Consider the following 17,205-nt stretch of genomic DNA (forward strand, 5'->3'; position numbering starts at 1 on the left):
TATTTATCAGAAATATATTAAGTTATTTTATTGTGTTATTTCACCGAATATACCCTCTATCCTTCAAAAATTAGATCCGCCCTTAAAAATAAATGCTCTTATACTTTCCAATTTTGTCCGGAAGTACAAATTATGTTTATTCGAAACTTTTAATCATGAATAGGATTCATTTATTCAACATCCGGTCGATCCCATAAGATGGAATTTCGTTAAAAATTTTAGTAAAATTACTCATTTATTCAGGAATTTCACACAAGGTACGAATATCTGTTTGTGTATAGAACTATTTAAAGTGTTCCTGCTCTCAATTTATCCTAAATTTGTTTCTTATTTGTCAGGTCGTAAGATTCTTGACCATAGATATATTGAACTGACCACTGGCTTCGTTTGAGTGATTGACTGATAGATAACAGTGTTATGCATTTACGAACAGCTCTGCATCTACTTTTGCTTGTCAGATGAGTTGTTGACATGTTTTTTTTTCATTGAGAAGTAATATGGTCTGACCAGTTTCAAAATACTCGGGATTCATTTTATGATAAAGTACCTTTTGACCTGTGGAATTATTAATTCGTTCAGTGTCCGCTTAAAGTTTATAAATACTGTTAGCATCCTTATTTACTACAAAATATGGTCACGAACTTTGATAAGATATTTGAATGAAGTTTATACTTCTGAAATATTGAGGTAAGCATATTCTTCAGCAGGGTGATATCATTCATTCATTCATTAATGGTGACTTCAGACTTTTATCTTTCTTTCTGTGGTGTTTAAATTTAGTCTAAATATTTTGTTCATGAGCTCAATTATTAAATGATGCAGCCAACACAATTTTATAATGGTCTCTTGATGTATAAATTAACCTGGTTAAAAATTAGTCATAGAAAATTACTATGAAAATCTTAGTGATTTTCAAAGAAAAAATATTTTTTAACTTGCAAAGTGGCAGAATAAATATATACTAAAATCATTTCAGTTGTAAAAAATGATGTAGCTGACTGATCACCAATGGCAACAGCTGATACACAATCGGCAAAGCCTCGGAGTAGTCGTCGTAGACTTCATAATCCACAGGTGGAAAATGACTTTGCACCAGGAGATGGGGAACCACCTGCAAGACCCCCACCTCTGCAGCGGTCACAGTCCCAGAGAGAGAGACCAACAAAACAGCTGGATTTCTACCAAGCCATGTTGGATTTCAAAGTATATTTACTTATCTTCAAATGAAATTATTTTGAACTTTCGCCAACCTCCTAAAATATGATGAAGAAAAGGAACCAAAAAAAAAAGACACATAATTATTCAGATTTTGTTTTTTCTGCACACTTAATGCACTTTTTAGTTCTTTTGCTTCAAAATTGAAATGATTATGTTCAATGGTCCACCAATTGTCCATTAAATTTTTATATACATAATTAGAATTCTGTGCTAAATGGGAAATCGTCTCGGTGTCTTACGCCTTTACTATACCTTATTTTCATTGCAGGCAATGTTCCCAACAATGGATGCGGATGTGATTGAGGCAGTTCTGAGGTCTAATGATGGGGCCGTTGATGATACTATAGATCAGTTACTGACTATGAGTATTGACGGTGTTGACAAAGACTTTGTGGACATACCTCCAGAGCTCATTTCTCCTGTATGTTTAGAATGTTAGATTTCCAGCTCATGAGAGCCAAAGGCTAAAGTTATCTTTTCTGATGAAAATTTGTAGTCTGTCTACTTCTGCATGTATGTCTTCTTAAATCAAGGGATTATTGTGGCCTTTTGGTACTAGCATTAAAATGAGCTTTAACAGAAGAATTATTTGCTATTTATAAAGTGGGTTTCAATAATTGACAGAAAAATCTCTCTAAAAAATAAAATTGGACAGGAAAACATAAAATTTGTTTTTATTTACTACAGTAGTATTATTTGTAATATCTTGCCTGATTTCTTCCAGTTTATTTGTATTGAGTATATAGCCAGAAGTTTCCTTAATACTCAAATGAAATTGTTCTGGTAAATGATCATGAAAAACACTGATCCACAAGAACTGTTAAACAGGCTACCTAGTTCACCTTTTGACAAGCTTCAATGTTTATTTTTTCAAAGTTGCCATTTTTATGCTCAGAATGTGTAATCCGGTTATTCTGTACAAAATGGTGGCATAATTCAGTTAGATACATGTGTGTCATAAATTTAAAAACAAGCTTAAGTAAATCAAATGAATTAGTGCCTATAAAGCCGTGAAATCTTCCATTAAGAATTTGTTGGTTGGTTTTAAAGGTGGAGGATGGTTGCCCGACCTACCATGAGAAGCGAACTGAAGATTCTCCACCGTCATACACAGAAGCTGTCCAGTCAAACAACAGTATCTGGACCACTCCCATTACACAAGCAACGAGTAAAACCTCACCAACTCCACCAAAGAGGAGCCCTATAAGGTTAGCTTTGTTATGTAATGACTACTAACTTAAGAAGGAAGGCAAGCTAACTTTCAGGGGCTGACAAATCCCTTTGCCTGATGCCTGGTGAGCTAGTGAATTTTAGGGGTGGGCAAGTGAATTTTTAATAGGTACTTGTCCTTGGAAAAGTGACTTTAAAAATTCAATCCTTAGATATTTAAAAATAAGTCATAGTTTTACATTTAATTGAAACTATTTTATCTTTATTTTATACATACTTTTATAGTTTATGGTGGGGCAAGTTAAAATTGAGGTAGGGTAAGTGAATTATGACCATGCACATGCCCATGGGCAAGTGCTTAAAAATCTATTTGTCAGCCCCTGAATTTTTTCATTGATCACAATATCCGAAATTGGAACTTTGACTTGTGCTCTGAAAATGTTAAAAGCTTAAGAAAATCATAGTGAAAACTTTTACCTGCATTTTAATTGCACTGGAACATACTCAATCATTTGAGATAAACAAGCAGTGTGAAAAAGATACTGTACGTGTACATTAATTGGCGTATTCAAAATTTAGCGCAATCACTGGGTATGGAGTTGCTGGCGAAATCATGAATTAACGCTATACATGTCCATGCCGTATATTGTATTTATAAATGATTTCTTAGTGGTACATTGTATTAATGAATTAGCGCATTGTTGTCTGCCCCAAAGCTGCTAAAATATGAAGCCCGCTTTTTTAAGTACACATACAGTACATATTATGTATTTAGGAACGGAGTCATTTGTATAGAACAAAAAAAAACATAATTTGCTTACTTGTCTGAACCAGTATTATAAAGTACAACTAACAATATCCTCAGAGCTTCGGTAAACAGTAAAATTTTCATATTTAATGATACCCCTTCTCAAAGTTCCTGTCAAATTGCACTCCACCACTGTATGATGTGATGGTCATTATTTTCTCTTTATTTACTAGATCAAACACAACCCCTACCCCAAAGACTCACAGTCATGGACATAGCAAATCATCATTGCATCATCATAGTCGTTCATCACATCATCATCACCATCATCATCGCAGGAGTCATCGAAGTCGACAGAGTGATGACGTGGTGGACTCGCTAGCTCTTTCTAATACAGAACCAAAGAGACCCCTTCCCAGCTCCCCAGTAAGTCACAGCACCCCTGTCAAGAGTGGCTTCAGAAATTGGAATCCTCCAATGCTGGGGACCCTCCCTGATGATTTCCTGAGATTAACAGTGCCAAAGTCTCCTGATCCACTCTCACTGGAGGGATTTTTACCACACAACTCAGAGAGAACTCACCACAATATCAGTAGGAGAAACAGGCACACTGAGAGACTGTCAAACAGTAGCAGTGAGCACAAGAAAAAAATATCACGGAGTCGTAGTGAGCGAGCTCCTGAAAGACCCAAGTGGTCTCATGGAGGTGAAAGTTTACCTGTGGTACATGCTCATGGGAAAAGTGTAGACGTGTCTCCAGGGATGTCCAAATCATTGGTAAGCTTATTTCTTGTGACCTGAATATTTTAAAGTCTCTCATGGTAAATTTCCTTGGAACTTTGAAGGCTCTCTCTTTGTGCATTCTAATACTCATGCTTTAAATGTACATGTAACCTGTATTATAATTTTCTGGAAAGATACCTGTTTTGCCCCAGACCTTATGTACTTCAGATCTTGGATAGTACCTGCATTTTTTATGCTGCAGAATGAGATTTCTATTTGATATCAGGTTAACTTCAAAGTCATATGAGGGTTTTCAATATGATTATATTTAATAAAGATAGCCCTCTTGACTTGCTTAAAACAGGGATTTACCCTTTAGAGAGAACTTTGGAAAGGATGCAGAACCATAAGTAGTATTGTTTGCTTTGCTTGAAAAATTCACAAAGGGAGGTGAATTTCTGAAAAACTTGTCATTATACTCGTATACATGTACGTCGTAGAAAACAAAGGTAAACACTGCCAATTCTCATACAAGTCCAACCTTCCTGCAGAAAGAAACATTCGTTTCTCTGATTTCTCATTTACCGGTAAAGGTAATTAAAAAAACAGAATCTTACAAGGAATTTCACAGGAGTGTATTTGGATCACTCAAAGTCATCTGAGGTTTACTGCCCAAGCAAGGTCATTGAAGTTTACTGACCAAGCATGGTCTGCTGAAGATGATCAATGAATATCATAGAGAATTTACTTGTTTATTACTCTCTTACTATATCTGTACGATGAGATGTTTATTTCCTTGTTTCATTGTTATTTACTTCCATGTTTGTAGATAATTTCCTCACATGAATTCAGTCAAGATATGCTGGATGAAAAGTTGAAGGAAAATGAGCGACGGAGAAGGAAGGCTGTGAAAAATGTTGATCTAGAAATGTCCCAGTATTTGGAGGATGAACGTCTTGCTATAGCTCTACAAAACAGTGAATTTTTACAGGAGCTTCGGGGGAATGAGGACTTCATGAAAACTTTAGAGAAAGGTACTGAATGTAATGTGTAAGGTTATTGAGCGATTTCAGCACTGGATAGCTTAAGGAAGTCTTTTCTTGTGTTTTAAGGAAATATTTTTTAATTTGTCTGTGGATTTTTTTATGTGTCAAAAAGGAATTTTTTCAATTAAATTTAGTCACGTACAGGGAATATTGTTTAGTAGGACTTGCCAGTTTTTCATTGAATAAAATCCCCACACATTTTGACACACTAGTTATCAATGAAGTGACTTGGCAGGGAAGAAGGATGTTGATTATTTTATTAAATCTTTTCAGATCACAGGGATATGGCTTCATTTGAGCCTACTGTATTACCTGCCTTACAGCCAAGGGAGACAACAGGTATTTTTGTAGAGAATCATAATATAGAGGTTGAAAAATTTGTATTAGTATTCACTTTGTTTGTTCCTAGAAAATTACACATCAAAAAACGTTCATACCATGGCAAGTTTTGGAGGATATCTCTGCATAGGAAACTAGTGTCATTTGTATATTTGGTAACTCTTCATTTCAGCTACAAATGGTTATGGTGATGACAGACAGACAAACCTGGAACCATTTCCATTTACCCAGACTTCCCCAAAACAAAAGGATGAAGATGCGGAGCTACGACGACAGCTTAATAATATGGGCGGAGGTAAAGATATTCACATTATCTCTCAGAACTGACAACTGGTGAATTTTTTCAATTGAAAAGTTATATGCATTGTGTATTTGCTCATTAAATATTGGTACATGTAGATATTAAAAGCCTTAGAAAGAATAGAAAGAGCTTAAGTCTGAAGAAATGTTATGTTTTTATAGCATCCAAGAAGCAATTCATGGCACTAGCCAAGAAGTTTTTCTCCAGAAGGAAGAAGAAGATGACTTTGAAACAGATGTATCCTTCCTTGACTTAGTGTCTTGTCAGATTTAATATACACTGTACTTTTCCCAATAATCTTAACCTTACATAAAGAAAACAGTATGTACATGTACTTAACTGATTATCTGTTATTTAGAAGAATGTGTATAGATCTGTATCATTGTCCTTAACTATGAATCAGTCAGAAGGAGAAGCTGGCTCCATCTATGGTCAACCTGCTGGATAGCGATGAAGAAGACTTTGTCCCTGATGAGGACTCAAACCCATATAATCAAAAGGCTGAGATAGAGCCACTGGTAAGGATTAAACTGATCAATAGCAGTGCAATCTTATTTCAGAAAAGGAATTAATTATTGATAGAATGTTGTTTTGTTCCCCTCCTTTTCCTTTAAGTGTTGTTACTGTGTTGATAGGTACAGTATCCCTAAGCTAGATAATACTGTAAATCACTTTTTATTTGCAAGAACTTTATTTTTGCGTAAATTACGCGAGACAGTGTGCTTGCAAAACTTTCATTCTCGCATATAATAGCATTCCTTAAGATTATATAGAGAAGTAACCACAATACGTGAAATTTTTATCTCGCTAATAAAGAAGTAATGACTTTCTCGTGAAAAAAAGATGTTGCGAGGTACAGATGTGTTTACTTTTATTTCAGCCGGACAGTTTACTGAGGATACCTAATGTACGTACAGCTGATCACCAGCGGACCAGTAGTGTGCCCGTCTATCATGACAATAAAGCCACAGATTTTATATGAATCACCACTCTAGACAGCAGAGAGTCTATAAATGGTGAACCACCAGACTTCACCACAACAAAGCCACATTATATGATATCACCACACTAGACAGCTGAGAGTCTATAAACGGTGAACCACCAGGCCAGTTCTAGTTAGAGACAGTTCTATTTCAGGGTACACAAAGTCCTCCAAGCAATAAGTATCACCTCTCTGAACCTTTGATGCAATACATGTGTTATTAAGAACAATAGTTTGTTTACTTGATTTTGAACAATGGCCAGTTTTGACCTGGCTTTAATATTGTTTTGATTCTCTGTACTTTTTGTAACTGTCTCCAGTGTTTTTTGACAGTTTCTGTATTTTTTTATTAATTTCATTAACATCATTTATTAATCAAGTGTCTCATAGTGTATACTCAATAATTCATCTAAAATACTGTATGTATATTTTATGAAGAACTATTTTATATTACATTGTATAGAAGGCTTATGTCTATAGTTGTGATGAGAAATGTAATCTTACTTATCTGAGTGACTTTTAAATGACTAGCAATTATGTCAAGTATTCAGCTGTATTTTTTTAGCTCACCTCGACGAAGTCGAGATGAGCTTATGCTATACCCCCGGCGTTGGCGTCGGCGTCCGGGTTAAAGTTTTAGGAGCAGGTCCCATTCCCAAGTTACTATAAGCCCTACCTGGACCAAACTTGCATGGATGATGCATCTAGAATGGACACTGCCACACTTGCTTCGGATGCTGGATCTGACCTAGATTTTCCAGATGAGTGACCAGGTTAAAGTTTTTGGAGCAGGTCCATTCCCAAGGAACTATACGCCCCACCTGAACCAAACTTATATGGATGATGCATCTAGGGATGGACACTACCACACTTGCTTCGGATGCTGGATCTGACCTAGATTTTCCAGATGAGTGACCAGGTTAAAGTTTTTGGAGCAGGTCCATTCCCAAGTAACTATACGCCCTACCTGGACCAAACTTGCATGGATGATGCATCTAGGGATGGACACTACCACACTTGCTTCGGATGCTGAATCTGACCTAGATTTTCCAGATGAGTGACCAGGTTAAAGTTTTTGGAGCAGATCCTTTCCCAAGTAACTATAAGCCCTACCTGAACCAAACTTGCATGGATGATGCATATAGGGATGGACACTACCACACTTGCTTCGGATGCTGGATCTGACCTAGATTTTCCAGATGAGTGACCAGGTTAAAGTTTTTGGAGCAGGTCCATTCCCAAGTAACTATACGCCCTACCTGGACCAAACTTGCATGGATGATGCATCTAGGGATGAACACTACACACTTGCTTCGGATGCTGAATCTGACCTAGATTTTCCAGATGAGTGACCAGGTTAAAGTTTTTTGAGCAGGTCTATTTCCAAGTAATTATAAGTCCTTCTTAAACCAAACTTGTATAGATATTGATCTTGGGATGTACACTAACTAGAAAAAATATGATGTGAGATTTGCCTTACTTATAGATAACCTTCGTCGAGGTGAGCTTCGTAATCTTTGATTACCTATGTTTTTTGGGGGGGGGGGGGGGGGGGTCAACTATCAACACATACATGTATACAATTAATTTGATCTTCTTGCACAATTTCCAGTGCCTGAAAAATCTAATACAGTATTACACATGTACCATCTGTGGTCTTTTTCTTGAATTGGAAATCTTGCATTGTTTGTTAACCAATTTTATGATACCTGTGGTGAAATCTACTTTATAAAGAGTTTCTATGAAAATATTAAATTGCCTTATTGTACGCATTTCTGTCACAGAGGGAAAAACAAAGTTATCCTCCAAAAATAGTGATGCTTGAATTAAAACAAATGGAGCTTGAAGTGAAGTATTTGTTAAGATCTTTGAGCTTTAGTTTTACTGTTTTATTGCAGCAACTGTACATGGAAGGATTTTATGTAATAAGTTTCCTTTTGTTTAAAATACATAATGGTTTTCTTCACTTTCTTATGATCCTCATAATTTACTTTCTAAATCATTCTCTTCATAAGGTGCTTTTATACAATCAAATAAGTTGTATCTTTTGTACATATTTAGATATTATATTTATTATTTGTGTATTATTTTTGTACCATTATTAGTTTATATACAGACTTCAGGGTGCTGTATAAAACACTCTGATTAAAGGCTAAATTTAGATTAATCTTGCATTGCTTTAGATTTTAAACATTGAACTTTTCGAATTGCTTTAGATATTGATCTTCTCGAGATGTCTTCATCAGACAACACACATTGCCAATTACAATAGTAACAGACATCATGTAGAATTACATTAATTTTTTTTGTTGGTATCTTGTACACCTGGGTTCTCAGTCTTTGATAATCTTAGTGGTATGTATACTATAAAATTGCTGTACTAATTACAAGCAGGGTAAAGTATAAGAAGCTCTTAATGAAATTACTGACTGGGTATTTCATATCATGATGCAATAATCATACATGTGCATGTATTTCATGTTTCATTAATTGTCACACACAATGCATGTTAAATGTAACCTGTAGTTATCAATTGAACAGCAACTTGATGTTTTTAGTCTTAACAATTTTTTTTTATAGAATGGAAATTTCATTAATTTGATTACACACTGGTTCATTACAAATATCATATGTTACCAAATATAATATCCTTCATCAGATAGAGATGTATTGGCAGGACTTTAATCAACAAAAAGTAGGTTTTGTTCTTTGATTCACATGTGAAAAAGACATTGAGAAACAGATGTACCGTACACTATTAGATACCACATTTAGCTAGATTATTGGGATATTTACAAATTACCTGTTACCTGTACAGTTCTTTTTTCCTGATGTACTCTGAACAAATCATTTAAGACAATTAGACATTACATACATATATTTAAAAATCCTCTCTTATAAATACTGTAAATACTCATTGACATTTTATCAGAAAGTTGTCCACTCTTTATGACTGTGTACAGTACCAAGAAATTATTAAGAAATAAGAGTTGAAAGCCTTGTAGAGAATTGAGAACACAGTTGTTTGCTCTTTGTAAATACCTCGGCTGATTGTAAGACAACAAACAATATAAAGGGTAATGCAATATTACTTCTTATCATTTATTACATTTAACTTCTTAGTATTTTGGTTGTTTTTAGAGTTCTGTTATTGAACTTTTAACAAATTAAATCAGTTTCAAATAATCCAGTGTTTTATCATTTGTGCAGTTTTCTTTGTTAGAAGATAACACACACTTTATTGTCATGCGTAGGGTATGTATGCCTCCTTGGGCCTGTTAACTAGCCTCTATTTATTTTAATTCCATATTAAGCTTTAGTAATGCTGTGTATGTGAGAACTTAATGTCAACATGTACAGACTGTGTGTATTAAAGTATATGTAATACTATCTGATGTAAATTTTGTGTATAGAAAATTGGGGAAAATGATGTTCTCGTACATGAAATAGGGCTCTTTATGCAGTTATTTATAAAACTTGAGGCCAAATTTTCTAGCATTAATCAAAGCAGTGTGATCTACTGACCTACATTAACAAGTTAATATGTACTCTTCATCTGATGTAGTTTTATGTCACTCAGTAAAAATACTCAACATGTACAACTGTATACCATTTTAATTTGATCAGCACATACTGAATGAGAGTTGTGCCTTAGGTCTGTAAGAACCTTCACATAATACCTAATTGAGGTAAAACTTTGAAGAAGTTAAAGAATTTTTTTATAATTCAAAGAAGGGGCTATGCCTCCTGTTTTTAAAATTAATAATATAATTTTTCAGTATTAATGACTTTTTGAGCAAAAAAATGGACTTAATCCCATGATTACAGTTTTTTGCCTCCTAGTATGAGGGAAATACAGTTTTCAACTTCTCCACACTTTCTTAACCATTTATTAAAAGATAAACAGATAATATTTACATTATCTGATTTAATAAAAGCATAACAAATTTGTTACTAAACATTTTACAGCCTTGTTTTTAATTTCAAATAAGACTTTAGTTTAATTGGAGCAGTGAGCTTCCTGTGACCAAGTATTGTCTTGCTAGTGATGACTATTGGTTGTACAGACTACCTCTGTAAGTGTACACTGGTTATGTTAATACTGTGTTATTGTTATTTAGATCAATATGTAACCTGTTCATTATGTGTGTAGATAATAAAGTTAATTTGTTCATTTCTGTTTATCTTGTAGTATTTCAGTCTGTGGTAATTAATGCAATGCTGTGAAGATTCCTTCACTCAGTGTAGTACGGTATTTAGAACAACTCACTCCAAATTTAAACTTATGACTTTGACCTTTGATTTATCAAAATTGTTGATCTCGCGGGAGCAACAATGAAGGATGCCTTCATTCACAGAGAATATTTGGCACAGTATCTTTCAGTTTTTGTTTTATGACAATTACCTCTCACTTGTCAAAATTCTTGATTTTGCAGGAACCCAAGACCTATCTACCCTCCAGATTTACATGTAATTTTTAACTTCCCCCTTCCACAGTATGATCTACAACTTAAAAAAAAATCTCCAAACTTCCTGATTTTCACAATTTTTGGTTTTACAACAAAACATGAAGATACATTAACTAACAGTAATTAAGGACACAAGTCCTTTGAAACAGTACAAATTGTGAGCAGAGCAAACATGCACCTTTCAAAATATCAGAGGTGGGATCAGGTGCCATGGAGGAGTAAGAATTCCCCGTGGACCAGTCACACCCATCTTGTGCTTCTTGGATGATCAGGTAAATGCAAAAATCCATAGACAATTAATTGAGAGAATAATGGCCTAACAATATGTATTAAAAACATCAGTCAACATTTGACTTAACAAATAATGATAGATTGTCTTTGCTATCAAGTTCATTTTATCAACCCTTGAATTGGCAGAATGTTGACTCTAAACGAGACTGTATATCCTTGTATCATCAACTTATTTGTCAATAGCTTGCCTCATTTTAGAAATTGTACGTAGAACATGCTTTTGTGTATCGAATCAACTGGGAGACAAACTCCATATGCAGGTGATAATGGTATATTGCTACATTAAGGGAAGTTGACAGTAGAGAAGTTGAAGTCATCATGTTTTTCATTAAGTTTAGTTGCTACTTTACCATTAATGTCTTTCTCTAGTAAACTATCCAAATATGAAACAGATGTGTCAGACTCTGAGGTTTCTTATTTTGAGTTCAAAGGAATAAATTGAATGTAGGAATGAAAATGAATATTGTTAATTGATAAAATTTTGTCGATTTATCTAAAGAGCAAATTGAAGGCTACAGCAAGAGAATTCTTACCAATAACACTTGAGCAATAGTTATACAGATGCTTCAGTGATGCTGAATTATCAAACGATTTTCAATCATTAAAATTTCAAGGTGCCCAGATGGATGCATGCTAAACATAAATTGGGAAATTTAAATTGTTAGAATAGCCTGAGAAAATGTTCTCTGAAACTTTGCAGTAAGAGAATGTCTGACATATATATCTAAAACTTTTCAAAAATATTTTGAACTGTAAAGTAACATTTTCCCACTTTTCACCATGCTGTATCAAAAGGGTAGTTCTTACAGTCATGGGTCAACAAAGTTAATGCACAGAGAAGACCTGGATAACTTTGTCATATCAAAGTAAATTTTAAGAAGTTTTACCTTTTTATAAATACTACTGTAAAAGCAGAAATATTCGCTGGGGATTAAATTTCGTTTATTTCACTGTTTACAATTATCAACGAAATTAAATCCCTCACAAATTTTTTATATGACTATATATTGAGTAGGGTAACTTTCTAAACAACGAAATTTAATGCCAACGAAACCTTTTTTCAGATGACCAGGGCTCGAAATTATTGATGGCCCGCTGGTCTGGGGCCAGTGAATTTTCAATCTGTGCTAGTACATTGCAGAAGGCATGTGCAATTCAGCATTTTTTTTATGCATAATAAAATTCATTTATAGTTGGGCTAGCTAACTTGACAGGGTTGTGTGTCCAAACTTCTTCTGTTTCTTGTTTTGTTAAATTGTACTTCTAAGTATCACAATATAACAAAATATTACTATCATTATTAAGGTTCTGGGCCAGTCTTTTGAAAATCTACTGACCCAGTGGGACAATGAAAGTACTAAGCTGACCAGTAAAAATTTAAGGCGATAGCCCGAGTGACTAGTAAACAAAAATAATTATTTCTAGCCCTGATGACAAATCAACGAAATTTTATCCCCATGAAAATTTGCATTTCTACAGTACTTTCCAGTGAGCATTTGTGACGTGTTTTCTAAAAATGTAGACATGGCCACCATACAGAGAGTATAAAAATCTATAAAAAGAAAAAGTACAAACTGCAAAATATTATCTCCATTTATTTCTTTTTCATTTGACCCTTTTTCCCAACCAAAATTTTGGTTTTTGCTTAAGAGTCTTTGTAATATCTCCTGCAGATCGACGAATATTTTTACGTTCTTTATGATGCTCCCTCGACTTTTGTTGTCGACTTATCTCTCTTTCACTCTTCTTAAAGGTGAAGGTCAGCTCTCTGTTGCCTAGTGATCCAGATTTAGAGATAATGCTGTCATCTTGTGTATCCTGCAATCTTTCTGCCAAAGATTTCTTGGCTAGCTTCTTCTGACTTGTACCCTTACTATCAAGTTCAACACCATCTTTAATTTCATAGAACTTTGGACCACTTTTCTTCTCAAAATTTTCTGCCCGCCTGGCCTGAGCTGCCTCAATACGTAATTTTTTGTGCTGTTCTTTAAGTTCTTTTGTCCATGTGTGTTCATCATCTGAACTTTCACTTTCACTATCACTCCCACGTTTCTCCTCATCATCACTGACTTCAGCAAACTGTTCCATCTTGGCCTGCTTCTTCTTGCGAACCTTATCCAGCTTGGACACCACAGGATTGACCAGTTTGTATTCCTCGCTATTCACATTGATCTGGAATTCTGGGTTAGAAAACATGGCTGAGAATCTGTCATCCTCTAATAAAGACGTGGTTTCCTTGACTTTTTTCTTGTTGGTTCCTATTTCTTTCACATCCATCAGTTTCTCTGCCAGGTCTCTGTTAACTTTCGGAAGTTTCTTCAGCCTAACTCGATTGGCTCTCTCCTGGTCAATCTTTTCTCGAATCTTATTCTTCCTGTACTCTTCATAGGCAAATGGTTCAGCAATGGCTTTAGCCTTGTTGTACAGCCTGTTGTCCATGAAAAAACCATGCATGTAAGCTCTCAGTAATGTTGATCCTATTAAGTGCGTCAGACCAAGTTCCTCCAATTCTTTCCTAGTTACAAATTTGTAGTCATCATACACAATCTGAGCCGTGCTTTCCTCCAGTTCCTCTGTCAGATTGTCCAGAAATGAGCACCATTTTGGGGCAGTCCCTAATGTTGGTATGTAATATGACAAGATTTTTTGGCCTTCATTAGCCATGAAAAGAAGTCCAGAGTTGGGAAGAAGACAAAGATCACTAAGATTTGTGCCTGGTTCAATGGAAGTGAAAGCCTTTCCTGTTTCACGATCCCACAACTTTAGGATTTTTGTGTCCATAGACAGGACAAGATTCAGCGATTCTTGAAACTCAATTGATTTTATGGGCAGTTCATAATGGTGATCCTTCACAAGGAGAGGTTTGCTGGACCGAATGTCATACAATAAAATATGTCCAGTACTTGTTCCTACAGCCATATTCAATGCATCAGCAAACTTCAGTGCAGTCACGTTTGGTAGTTCCTGAATATCTTCAATATGATTGGATAGTGTGATGTCTAGAATTCCTGCAGCTTTGCGTACACGTGGGTCAAAGCATTCCACAGTTCCTGATGCTGTCCCACAGGCTAGCAATCCATGTGCTGGATTTATCTCACAGCAGTTGATGTCTGGTGACTTTGTAGTGAGGGGACTAAGAAATCTACCCTGTTCTAAGTTGATTCTATAAACATCTGAGCCAATTCCACCAATATACAAGTCACAACTTGGGAAATGATAAGCCATATCTCTGCCATATTTTGGTATTCTCAGTCTATAATACCTTCCAAATTGTGAATGCAATTCTATGTACCTATCACATTGTAGAAACACTAACTTCCCGTAATCTTCTCCTAGAAATTGGAACTTGACGACATCAGAATCAAGACCTCTTTCAAATTTGAGCGACATCTGTGCAGTATCAAAGCATTTAATTCTTGGTTTGTAAGTTCCTGTGGCACATATGTATTGTCCGTCCGGTGAGACTCCGACACAGTGACTAGCTGTCGGCATGTCAAAATCCTGCAGAAGCTCGATTCTTCTCCTCACATCAATATCTTGCTTCTGTAAGGAGCGCCTTTGTCTGAAATAGAAACAAATTATAAGTAAAATATCATGAGTAATTTCTTATTTGATTTTTGCAAAATATAACCAAATATGGCTAAAGGATACAAACTGTTTTTTTTTCTTATGTTTCTATCCTGAAGTTTTCAGATGGGCATAATTTTTTCCCCTTAGATTCTCACCTTGTTGAAAATTGTGCAGGTAGGTTGGGAAATAGTTTTTACTCAGACATGAAGATATTTCCCTTTCATAGTAGATGCTACAATTTTGAAGTTATCCCATCAAATTTCGACAATTTTGGTCAGAAAAATGACAATAATTAAGATATTTTTTATTATGCCATGTTTAGCTTTTTTAACACAAAAATATTAAAAGAGCAGGTATCTCAAATCAATTTTCAAAATGGTTGATTAATTTTAGATAGGGAAAACGATCAAAAAGAATAGGCTGTGAGGATTTTTGATGGTATCGAGACAGTAACAAAATAGACGACTTTCACATTCTTAAGAGTTATCTCTCTTTGTCGGCGCAATGCTCATTTTTCTCACTATATCCTATGTAACTTATCTGTAAATATTTTAAACCTTCAAACGCTTTCGGACTATTTTCTACCGTTCCTATATTGCCAAGGTATGGGGCAACACAGACAGCATAATTAACATATATATACAGATATAATTTGTAAGACTCTGCCCCATAAATTAAGTAATATTATACAGGGAAAACGATTGAAATACCCCCCCCCCCCCCCAAAAGGGAAATAACTTTTGTAAATGTGAAAGTTGTCTTTCAACTGCGCTTACACAAACCTACACTAAACTAGTCATCTAGTAACGAATTGATTTCTGACATTCTGGTTACAAGTTCTTGTATCAAAAGTTGACTAAAAACCATAAATAATATTAGATGGTTCATCTGCTGACTTTAACATTAGAAGAAACCTATCCTTTGCGATTGTTCAAAACTGAAGTGGAGCCCGTTCCCTCTTGTTTGTAAATTTCAGGTAATCAGGTATCCTACAGATACCCAAAAGGAACTACGTGTAGTAAAGTTGGAGTCTGATTATGTATTGGATGATATAAATACTATATATATAGGCCTTAATGTTATTATTGAAGTCATGGCATGGGTACACTAAAGTAGTGTCTCATACAACATTACCTGTCAGACAGCCATTCTGGAAGAGATTTTCCAGCGCTCAGATTATAGATCTTCACGTTATTTGGATTAGAAACCTGCATTATGTCAGCTTTTTAAGAAATAACTGACTTTACGTCCTTTAGAATACATCAAGAATGATCAACATCATAGGCCTGATAACGAACATGTGTTTACAACATTAACCGGAAATGCCCAAATGAACAAACTTTTCTATTCCGGATAATTTTGAAATGCACATTTTTTTTTTGGTCTGAAAAAGTAGGCCCGACGTCAAACTACTTTTGTAATAAATGAACATGTACAAAATATTTAAGATGACATTATGAAGAGAAAGTATATCTTTGCATGTAATATAGAGAAGGGCACAAATAAATCCATCCAGTTCGGAAGTAAATTCTAATCAAGTGAAAATTTGTTTCTTTTTTTTTTTTTCATGATAGCGTAATCTGATTTAAACATTTTTGACATCACTTCATTTAACTCCTGAATACTAAACATAATTTTGAAGTTTTAGAGGGTCAGACAAGCGGCGTAATTTTATGATGTCTGGTAATGCTGTACACCTTTTCTGAATAAAATTTTGGGGAAATACCACCTCTCTCTCTCTCTCTCTCTCTCTCATTTATATATATATATATATATATATATATATATATATATATATATATATATATATATATATATATATATATATATATATATATATATATATATATATATATATATATATATAATTTCAAAAACAAAATGAAGAACCGGTACAGTTTTGCTGGGTGTATTAAAAATAAAAATCCAAAAAATCACAAAATATTTTCTGCAAGCGCTTTCGCCATGTTAGGCTCTTCAGGCAGTTATACAAAATGATGTATATTTTGTATAACTGCCTGAAGAGCCTAACATGGCGAAAGCGCTTGCAGAAAATATTTTTTCTTTAAAAGAATAGAAGGATGTTCATCATTTGATATCTATTCAAAACTCCAGGAAATGTATGCTGATTTTTTGTTCCAAGAACATCTTATGGTATTATGATTTTAAATGAAGAATATCTCGGAAAATTACAAATCACAAAATCAGTGGAAAAGGTACATTGTAAAGACATTTACGAGAATGCGTATGACCTTAACAATTAGATTCGTGTTAGACTTCATAAAATTATGTTATACTCAACATCAGAAAAAGGAAAAAAAAAGATCAAATTCAGATTTATTTAAAAT

The 17,205-nt window shown here is 34.6% G+C and overlaps 2 protein-coding genes across 2 annotated transcripts; one reads left to right on the forward strand and one right to left on the reverse strand.

Moving 5' to 3' along the window:
* The first annotated feature begins 980 nt into the window (after window positions 1-980).
* Window positions 981-6,935, forward strand: LOC133171519 (myotubularin-related protein DDB_G0290005-like). Its single transcript, XM_061306282.1, has 10 exons — window positions 981-1,203; window positions 1,487-1,639; window positions 2,269-2,426; window positions 3,370-3,913; window positions 4,689-4,893; window positions 5,179-5,244; window positions 5,417-5,539; window positions 5,707-5,782; window positions 5,949-6,063; window positions 6,426-6,935. Exons 1-10 carry the CDS (start codon window positions 1,009-1,011, stop codon window positions 6,525-6,527), a joined length of 1,737 nt encoding a protein of 578 aa, XP_061162266.1. The 5' UTR covers window positions 981-1,008; the 3' UTR covers window positions 6,528-6,935.
* Window positions 6,936-12,862: 5,927 nt separating this feature from the next.
* Window positions 12,863-16,121, reverse strand: LOC133205193 (nucleolar protein 10-like). The gene is made up of 2 exons (XM_061340953.1): window positions 15,992-16,121; window positions 12,863-14,849 (listed from the first exon to the last, which is right to left on the reverse strand). Exons 1-2 carry the CDS (start codon window positions 16,069-16,071, stop codon window positions 12,893-12,895), a joined length of 2,037 nt encoding a protein of 678 aa, XP_061196937.1. The 5' UTR covers window positions 16,072-16,121; the 3' UTR covers window positions 12,863-12,892.
* Between the last annotated feature and the right edge of the window lie 1,084 nt (window positions 16,122-17,205).

This window comes from Saccostrea echinata, unplaced genomic scaffold (assembly GCF_033153115.1).
Source record: "Saccostrea echinata isolate AGI-Se365-2 ecotype Australia unplaced genomic scaffold, CSIRO_AGI_Sech_v1 ptg000054l, whole genome shotgun sequence".
NCBI classification, from domain to species: Eukaryota; Metazoa; Mollusca; class Bivalvia; order Ostreida; family Ostreidae; genus Saccostrea; species Saccostrea echinata.

Bases quoted from the DNA above. Each gene is read 5' to 3' on its own strand.
- LOC133171519 (XM_061306282.1), top strand. From the start codon at position 1,009: ATGGCAACAGCTGATACACAATCGGCAAAGCCTCGGAGTAGTCGTCGT. The intron at 2,427-3,369 runs GTTAGCTTTGTT...TTTATTTACTAG, and splicing joins CCAAAGAGGAGCCCTATAAG to ATCAAACACAACCCCTACCC. The intron at 5,540-5,706 runs GTAAAGATATTC...ATGTTTTTATAG, and splicing joins GCTTAATAATATGGGCGGAG to CATCCAAGAAGCAATTCATG.
- LOC133205193 (XM_061340953.1), bottom strand. From the start codon at position 16,071: ATGCAGGTTTCTAATCCAAATAACGTGAAGATCTATAATCTGAGCGCT. The intron at 14,850-15,991 runs GTAATGTTGTAT...TTTCTATTTCAG, and splicing joins CCAGAATGGCTGTCTGACAG to ACAAAGGCGCTCCTTACAGA.